Below are 9,331 nucleotides of genomic sequence, written 5' to 3'. Positions count from 1 at the left end.
AATTTATTCAAGACAAAACTATCCTCACCATAAATTTATATTTTTAAAATTAACTCTTACTAATTTAAGCTTTTTTTTTTCTTTCTAGTTTCTACCATTCCTTTAAAATTAGAGATATCATTATGTGAATATATTGTAACTTTTCAAATTCTTTTTTGACTTTTCTTGTTTTTGATTTTTTTTGTGTAATGTCTTGTAACTTTCTAAATTATCTTTTTTTTTTTTTTCACACTAAAGTAAATTATCTACATCCTTCTTTGGATTATCAATTCTCTTCCTACAAATAATCATTTATAATTCCTTCTGTTAAGCTATTAATTCCCGAATCTTTAAACCAAGTTTGTTTTGGCCAAAAGTATTTTTTTTAAGTTAAGGTGCTTGGTTAATCTTTTAAACAGGAAAAAATATTTTTGAGTAGAAGCAGAATCAGTTTTTGAGAAGTGGGAAAAATAGTTTTTTCTCAAAAGCACTTTTTAAAAAAGTACTTTTAAAAAAATACACTTGTAAGCACTTTTTAAAATATTTGCGAAAGACGAGCTCAAAAATATTTTTCAAATTAATTAACCAAGAACAAACTATTCTCACCAAATTACTTAAAAACATAATTCTCAAAGTAAAATAAATTTAGAAGTTTGACCAAACGGGTTATAATATTAACATGACTGGGTGAAATTAAGAAACTTTATTGTAGGATTTTTGTTTTTTGTTTTGTTTTGGAGGGGTGGGGGGTTAAATGTTTCTTGAGCATAGTAAGTAGTCAAAGGAAAAGGTCCCACTTCTGAGGTGCGACATAAGAACCCTCATGGGTCGTTTGGCTTGAATACGATTTATGACGGGATAAATTATATTGAGATAAGTTATACTGTGATTAGTTATATTGAGATTAGTTATTCTGGTATTGTTTTTTATCCACTGTTTGGTATATTGTATTAAAAATGACAATTGCATAATTTCTAAGAAGAATGTATAAGTTATCCCGGCACTAATTACCCCACCCTTTACAAGGTATAAATTATCCCGGTACTAATTATAATCCTGGGATAACTTATACCGAGTTTGCTAACCAAACAAAGTACTAAGGTGATATTAAATTTTTATAACAGCACTATACCTTCTTATACCCCATACCAAACGATCCCTTAATGTTTTGAGATACTACTCCTTTTCCACTTTATTTGGCATAGTTTGGATTCAGGGTATTATAATTAAAGTACTTAATTTTGACCGTAAATTTTGATATAGATTCTTCAGGTTTTTAAAAATAAAATTTATATATTTGAAAAATACATAAAAATATTATAAGTTAAAAGAGTTGATAATTTAAAATATTTAAAAAAATAAAAAAAAACGTTATTAAAGAAGCAGGTATTTGGCTCTTCTGAAATAGAGTGAGTAACATAATAACGTTATTATTAAACGTTATCAAATAATAAATGTGCAAAACAAACTGAAATAGGGTGAGTAATATAATAAAGCAGCAAACTCAGCGCGTATAAGTTAAATTAAATCCCAAAGAAAGTACATTGAAACTTCAGTTTTAGGATCTAGACCAAATACTAATATCACGAGAACTTTCTACGCCAGTGTTGGAAATTCCTTCCTTCTTTTTTATTTTTTATTTTTTAAATCCTTTGGGGCAGCGTGTTGAATGTTTCTAGTAGTCAAAAAAAGGGTTCCAATTCTGAATTTTGTGATATAAGAACCACAAAAGATGTGGCAAGATTAGTCAAAAGAGGTATAATATTTCAAAACAAGTGGTGTTTCTTTCATTTTCCATTTCACATCCACTATCTTCAATGTCGTCTGCTTCTACAGAAAATCGTAGCCTATGGAAAGAGATCTTAATAGCAACAAGGATTATATTCAAAGCTAATTCCGGCCATTTCCATGCCCTTTCAATTCTCTTCCTCTTCCCTATCTTTTTCTCTCTCGTCGTTTATCCTTCTTTCCACCTTTCCCTCTTTCATCCCGATTACGATTTCATCACTCAACCTCAACTTTCCAACTTTTTCTTTTCCAGTTTCGAAATTGTTGTACTAGTAGCGTACACTCTGTTTCTTGTCCTCATTTTCCTCTGTTCCGTAGCCACAATTACATACAGCGCCGTTCATGCATCCTATGATAGGCCGATCAACTTCGTTTCGTCTATTAAATCTATTAGAAATTCCTTCTTCCCCCTTCTCTTCACCTTTATCGTCTCGCATGCCGTTTTCATTTCAATTGCTCTCATTTTCGCCCTTTCCTTTGTTTTTATAGTCCAAATTCTTCAAACTCTTGGATTCACTGAACTCAAATACGACTCAAATCATTTCTTGTTTTTGCTCATCCCCGCGTTGATTGTGCTCGTGCCAATTTTGATATGGCTACAGGTCAACTGGTCATTAGCTTATGTGATAACAGTAGTTGAATCCAAATGGGGTTTCGAAACACTAAGGAAAAGTGCTTATTTAGTTAAAGGGAAGAGATGGATAATTTTGTCGAGGGTCATCTTCTTCGGGCTTGTGTTGTTTGGACTGATAGGTGGCGGTTCTATGTTTTTAGTCATAGTAAGTGCAGCGAAGGGTCATCAATGGAGGAGTTTGGGGGTAATATTGCAGACTGCGCAGTGTTCAGTGATGGGATATTTGGTGATGAGTCAATTTCTTGTTGGGAATGTTGTTTTGTATATGTATTGCAAGGACTTGAACGGTGAAAAACTGCCCTTGGAAATTAGAGATAAGTTTGCCGGCGAGTATGTATCTCTGCCCTTGGACGAAGAGAAGAATCATGCTACGGTATAATTAATTATTTTAATGCCTCTAGGAATCGTGCCAAATGATTTTGCTCTTTTTTTTCTTCTTCCTGTTGTTGAATATTTGAATAAAGACGTACGTAGTTGTATTGATATGTAAAATATATGAAGCATATGTTATACCCCGTTCATTGTAATTTGTTTGAACCAAATTGACTATGGAAGAGTTTAAGAGAAAAAAAATATTTTTAAAATTTGTGATCTAAAACAATCTATATATATTTATATGGCTATCTCATTAAATGTAAAAGGGAATTTTCAAAGTTAAATTGTTTACAAATTTAAAAAATAATTATTCTTTTTTAAACTAAATAAAAAGAAAATAGGAAGTACTATTACTGAAGTATTTAGCCTTACGGGTTTCTCCTCAGCATCCTATGGGAATCCTCACTTGTATCACTGGTCGTCGGAAGTCTACACAAACCGGATGAATTCCCTCTGTCCACAGCCTATTATCCCGCTCTAAGATGCAAAGAATCTAATCCTAGTCATTGTTTCATTCACATTAGAAACATTAGGGAAAAAACATCTTTTGTCTAAGCCGGATGTATTTATAGGTTATAAGTAGAGTTTAAAAGTGGGTTGCTCCAGTGGTTGAGCACCCTCCATTTCCAACCAAGATGTTGTGAGTTCAAGTCACCCCAAAAGCAAAGGTGAAGAGTTCTTAGAGGGAGGGAGCCGATTGTCTATCAGAAACAGCCTCTACCCAAGGTATAAGGTCTGCGTACAAACTAAGTTGTTGTTGTAAGTAGAGTTTAAGAAAAGTACTTATTAATACGTTTATGAGTCATCTATCACCCCTTATCCCCTTATGGTGTCCGACCCAATAAATATTGTCCAACAATTACATTCTTTATGCTTTGGAGAAGCAACAACCAGGCAAAACGAGAAAATTAAGCTACAGTAAACGTTCTCTATCTGAAGCCAAAATGGGGGTCTAGACAAGATATGGGTTTAATATTTCAGATTTCAAGCTAGATGTTCTATTTCTGTTTCAGATTTTAATGCTCAATTCAGCAATTTCTGGTTCTTAAGAAAAGGCGAAGCAATTTCTGCTCTCTTCCATAAATTTAAGATAGGTTCTGTTTTTCTTCTTCTAATTCTACTGCTCTAGTCAGGTTCCTTCTTCAACTACTCTTATTTTTGCATAAACATTTGATAATTAGTTGTTGGGTTTGAATGTTTACCTGATACTCAGGTTTATGTATATGTTTGATTCACGAGAATTAGTAGCTTAAAAAGAATATTGAAAACAACCTTAACATTTTCCGTTATAGACACAAATGTTAATGAATGTTTAAAAATCATAAGTTTCAAATATCTTAATTATACACATACAAATATTACGATGTTTAAGACTATAAATTTTATAGTGTTTTTTTCTTGAACTCCGTGTGAAATCGAATTAAGTTACTGTTTACCCGAAAAATCGGATAACGTTAAATTTAGATATGGTTCTAAGGGTATGCAAATTTCTTTGATACAAAATGACGGTACATGTATATTTTGCTATGAAATGGGAAATGATAGACGGGAAGACTGAAAAAATATTAGAAGAACAAGCACAATGAAATCTTATTGTATCTTGGGGACCTCTCTCTATTGTAGTCTATATCCCTTTTTATAGTAGAGGGTCACTACTTTATCTATAATAATATAAAATAATACTTATAGTGAAAAACCCATGATGGTTTGTCTCTCCCTTGATTCTCGCCAAGATTCTCTTCCTTGGTGCGGTTGTAACGGCTCTTGTCTGCGAGCTTGGCGCTGACTCGAGCTTGGTGCTAGATCGAATCCCCAGTCTTAGTTCGAGCTCGGTTCTGCCTTGGAGCATCGATATTCGAGGCCTATGTCGATTGGCGTTACCCCGTAGTCCGATTCGGACACGGGCTCGATAATGATATCGAGTTTTGCCGTTGATTGGTCTTATAGCTCGAAGCTCGACGTCTCTACTTCGGAATTCGTCCGAGCTCGCCATGCGGATACCCTTCGATTGAAACGTCATTGTCTCGACCGATCTTTATGATTGAGAATCGATTTTGACCGTACACAGATAGTCCTCTCGTTTCTCGGAAAGGATGTGGCGAGGAACGATATGATTTCCCTGCGGCTCGATCAAATTTATGACAACGTCTCTATCGAACCCGATCTCGATGTATGTGATAACTATCCCATCGACTCGATTTTACCGAGGCATTTAATGTGTGTCAGACGGTGGTCGGCCATAGCTGATATCGAACCGTCAGGCCTTAGTCTATAAATAGTCTTTCTACACAACTTTTACCATTTTTGCACCTTCTTTTCTTCCAAATTTTCCTATTTATCCTCTCTACTTCGCTGCTACGGGGCCGTCCATACCAGAATTTTGGTGCTGTCTATTTCTTCCTTTGCACTCTTTCCTTTCATATTAATGGCGAAAACTTCCAAAACCGTACCTCAGAAGGAAAAAGCCTCTTCCTCACGGCCGTCTGATGATAAGGCGCCGGCGGAGCCGTCAGTTCATGACTATGTTCCTGGCCCATGCATTTTGAAAATTGATTTTAAGGTGGAGAACCCTTCCTCCGTTCCGGGTCGATGCGAATATGTATCGATGTATACATGCTCTATAATAGAGGATCACCTCGAGGACGTCCGAAAAGACTGCAACTGGGGTTCCGAGGTCGTGTTGCAAATTCCGTCTTCCGATAAGGATGTTACCACTTACGTGGAGGGGTTTTTAAGTGTTTACACTTATCCCTTCACACTTGGACCTGTCGACCCGGTGATTATTAATTTCTGCAAAAGGTACCAAGTCACCCTTGGCCAAATCCATCCCTCTTTATGGCGTATAGTAATCTTATTGCGCTTCTTCTCTATCAAAGCCGGGGAGTTGGAGTTTTCTCTGAACTACCTCATACGACTGAATCGGCCTCAGATCTTTCGAGGACTAATCAGACATCATCGTCGGGCATCGAAGGCATTGATGTCGAGCATCGATGAAGACAAGGATCGAGGTTGGATGGGTCGTTATATTCGAGTGAGGACCCGTGATCTCATTCCGGAGGAGAAGATGCCGTTCCCTAAAGAATGGAATTTTGACCGTAAGTGTTTTTTGTTCACTTTTCAGGTGCTTTTCCGATTTTTTCTGATGTCCATCCCTGATGTTCAGTTGCCCCTTGGATGCCACAAGCGGTGCCCGACCTCGAGGACTGGGTTCGAAAGTTGGCCTCGACCTCCTCTTACGCGAGCGCGCTTGGCGTAATTTGGCAAAAGGCAGATGGCAGGCCAAGAACCATGGTGAGGTTTGCTTCTTATTTCCTTCGAAGTATTCTTTGCGTTCTATTCGTTACCGATTTCCTCTTGTGCAGGCGTAACCAGGGATGCCGCTTTGAGGCCTTCGAGCGGCGAAGAAGGAAACAAGTCCCTGGTCCCTAAACAGGGGGAAGATAAGAAGCGAAAAGCTTCCTCTCGGTCAGAGGACCCCAAGCCCAAAACTCGCAGGGTGAAGAGAAAAACAATTGCCCTTTCGATTGACTCGGTCCACGACTGAGAGAAGAAGAAGAAGAGAATAGCTCCTCGGCTTTGGTAGTCCGGTCTATGGAGGCCATCGAGGTTGCCAGAGCTCCCGAGCCGATGGCGGCTGTGTCTGTCGGGGTTGTTTTCGAAGACCAGAATCTCGACTGGAGTACTCCGAGCGATTTGCTCGGGGCTATGACAATGGGTGATTCGCCTTCTCTTCCATCTTTTTTCTGAGGAGGCGCTGAAGGAAGCTCGAGAATTGAAGACTCCCGATATCGGCGCAGGCTCTAGTGCATGGGATCCTTTTAGGGATTGTTTTACTGGAGTCGACGATGGTTCCGATATCGGTGACGCTTCTCTTTTATTAGAGGAGGCTCAGCGTTTCGTTACTCGGGTAATGATTCTTCCATACTTCATTTATTTGTTCTTTTCCATACTTGACTCGTGTTTCTTATTGTGCAGGCTACTAGTAGGTTTCGAGTTGATCTTAGCCAGTGTGAGGCCGAGCTCCGGAAGGTCTCAAGTGAGAGAGATGCCCTGCGGCTTCTTTGCAGCCAAAATGACGAGGCTATAAAGGACCTCCAAGCGGATTTGGCTAATGTCCGTGAAGAAGGGGTCGAGCTCGATAAGCAGGTGAGCCTCGTTCTGTTAAAGTATGGGTCTGACTCAACCGTGGAAGTTAACCCTTCATTGTCTCAGTTGCAGCAAAAGATCGAAAAGATCGGGTTACTTCGAGAAGAAGTCGATCAAATCCGAGCTGAATGCAATCGGTGGAAGGAGACCCTCGACCGCCTGGCAGCGGAAAAAGAGACCATCTTAACAAAATTAGTATCGGCCGACGTTCAACTTTGAAGTGTCAAGCAATAGGGGTCGGTTCAAGCTAAGAAGATTGAGGAGCTTGAAACACGACTTGCTGAGGCTAAGGCGGAGGTTGAGTCATCGAAAGTCTTGGCAGATAAGTCCATTGCTGTATATCGGGCTGATGCTGAGGCTGCTCAGATGGAGGCCCGGGCCGCGGCGAAGGTCGCCGATACTCGAGCTCATTGGGTTGCCGAACTTGCTAAGTGTAGGTCTCGGAGAGAGACCCTCGGGAGATACACGCTCGAGGTTTCGACCTTACCGAAGAGGTAAAAAGGGTAAAACAGCTCGAAGCGGAAGCTGAAGCCTTGGCTTTTGATGATGATGATGATGATGGTAGCGAAAGCGGATCTGAGGACGGGGAAGAGCTCGACCAGGAAGCTTAGTTTCGAATTCTTCATGTTTGTACATTAATCTCGTAGGCAATTTTTGTATATATATGTATAATCAGGTCGACTTGTTTTTGTTCTGTGAAGACTTTATATATATATCAGGTCGACTTGTTTTTATTCTGTGAAGACTTTTAATCGAATGTTGACCTTGTAGTCTCTCTGATCGATCAGATTTGTAGTCCCTGGGTTTGCTTGTTGAGTCGATGATTCACACTTTGAAGGAACATAATCCGTAGATGTAAAAAGTAGCATATTAGCTATCGAGTGAATGTTTGGAACTTGAAATATATTAGCCCGTAGGCGTAATAGTCAAGTGCGTGCTTGCTCTAACTTGAGATAAAGGTAGCCCGTAGGCTTAATATTCGAGTGATTATTTCGAACTCAGAATGTAAGTAGCCCGTAGAATGGTCGAGTGAGTGCTTGCTCAAACTCGGAATATCAGTAGCCCGTAGGCTTTACTAGTCGAGTGAGTGCTTGCTCGAACTCGGAATATCAGTAACCTGTAGGCTTTAATAGTCGAGTGAATGTTTCGAACTCGAAATATAAGTAGCCCATAGGCATTGTAGAGTGAATGCTCTGTTTGAACTCGGAATAACAGTAGCCCGTAGGCTTAATAGTCGAGTGAATGTTTCGAACTCGAAATTTAAGTAGCCCGTAGGCTTAAATGGTAGAGTGAGTGCTTTGCTCGAACTCGGAATAACAGTAGCCCGTAGGCTTAATAGTCGAGTGAATGTTTCGAACTCGAAATTTAAGTAGCCCGTAGGCTTAAATGGTAGAGTGAGTGCTTTGCTCGAACTCGGAATAACAGTAGCCCGTAGGCTTAATAGTCGAGTGAATGTTTCGAACTCGAAATTTAAGTAGCCCGTAGGCTTAAATGGTGGAGTGAGTGATTTGCTCGAACTCGGAATAACAGTAGCCCGTAGGCTTAATAGTCAAGTGAATGTTTCGAACTCGAAATTTAAGTAGCCCGTAGGCTTAAATGGTAGAGTGAGTGCTTTGCTCGAACTTGGAATAACAGTAGCCCGTAGGCTTAATAGTCGAGTGAATATTTCGAACTCGAAATTTAAGTAGCCCGTAGGCTTAAATGGTAGAGTGAGTGCTTTGCTCGAACTCGGAATAACAGTAGCCCGTAGGCTTAATAGTCGAGTGAATCTTAATTGTGGTTCCACAATAAATCTCAAGTCATTGCACATGTGTTTATGTTTGGGCCGATCTATATGAGCATGGTTCATTTTGACCATTTGGCTCTTACAATTTTTCCTGTTGGAACCTTATTGTGAGATGACTTTCTTGCATCTGAACTCGATATATTTGAGGGCCCTGATGCTCCCCCGGTATTCGAGGTCCGTCGGAAAGAGGCCTCGGATATTGTTGACAGTGCAGCACGATCGATGGTTGCCTCATTAAAAACCTTGCCGAAAAATCCATTTGAGAGAAAATCGGTCTAAGGGAAAAAGAGTGCAACGCTTGCTCTTGATCGAAAGATCTTCTTCAGCTCTTGTTCGGACTTCTGCATGGGTTAGTTAGATGAATATGGAAAGGTCGTACCTTAGCAGTAGTACCGTTTTAGATGTGATACATTCCAAATGCTTGATAGCTGTTTGTCGTTTATGATGCCGAGCCTGTATGATCCTTTTCCAACGTTCTCGAGCACCTGGTATGGTCCTTCCCAATTTGGTCCTAATTTTCCTTCATTTGGATTCCGAGTATTGATGGTGACTTTTCTTAACACTAAGTCTCCGGGCTTGAAATGGCGGAGTTTAGTTCTTCGATTATAGTACCTTTCGATTCG

General features: G+C 39.5%; 1 protein-coding gene across 1 annotated transcript; it reads left to right on the top strand.

The window, feature by feature from the left end:
- Positions 1-1,616: 1,616 nt before the first annotated feature.
- Positions 1,617-2,928, top strand: LOC104093406 (uncharacterized). Its single transcript, XM_009599138.4, has one exon. It carries the CDS (start codon positions 1,797-1,799, stop codon positions 2,778-2,780), a length of 984 nt encoding a protein of 327 aa, XP_009597433.1. The 5' UTR covers positions 1,617-1,796; the 3' UTR covers positions 2,781-2,928.
- The last annotated feature ends 6,403 nt before the right edge of the window (positions 2,929-9,331 follow it).

This window comes from Nicotiana tomentosiformis, chromosome 10 (genome assembly GCF_000390325.3).
Source record: "Nicotiana tomentosiformis chromosome 10, ASM39032v3, whole genome shotgun sequence".
Taxonomy (NCBI): domain Eukaryota; kingdom Viridiplantae; phylum Streptophyta; class Magnoliopsida; order Solanales; family Solanaceae; genus Nicotiana; species Nicotiana tomentosiformis.
Note: the sequence above shows the minus strand (reverse complement) of the source record. Positions and strands in the feature narration are given on the sequence as shown.

Bases quoted from the DNA above. Each gene is read 5' to 3' on its own strand.
- LOC104093406 (XM_009599138.4), top strand. From the start codon at position 1,797: ATGTCGTCTGCTTCTACAGAAAATCGTAGCCTATGGAAAGAGATCTTA.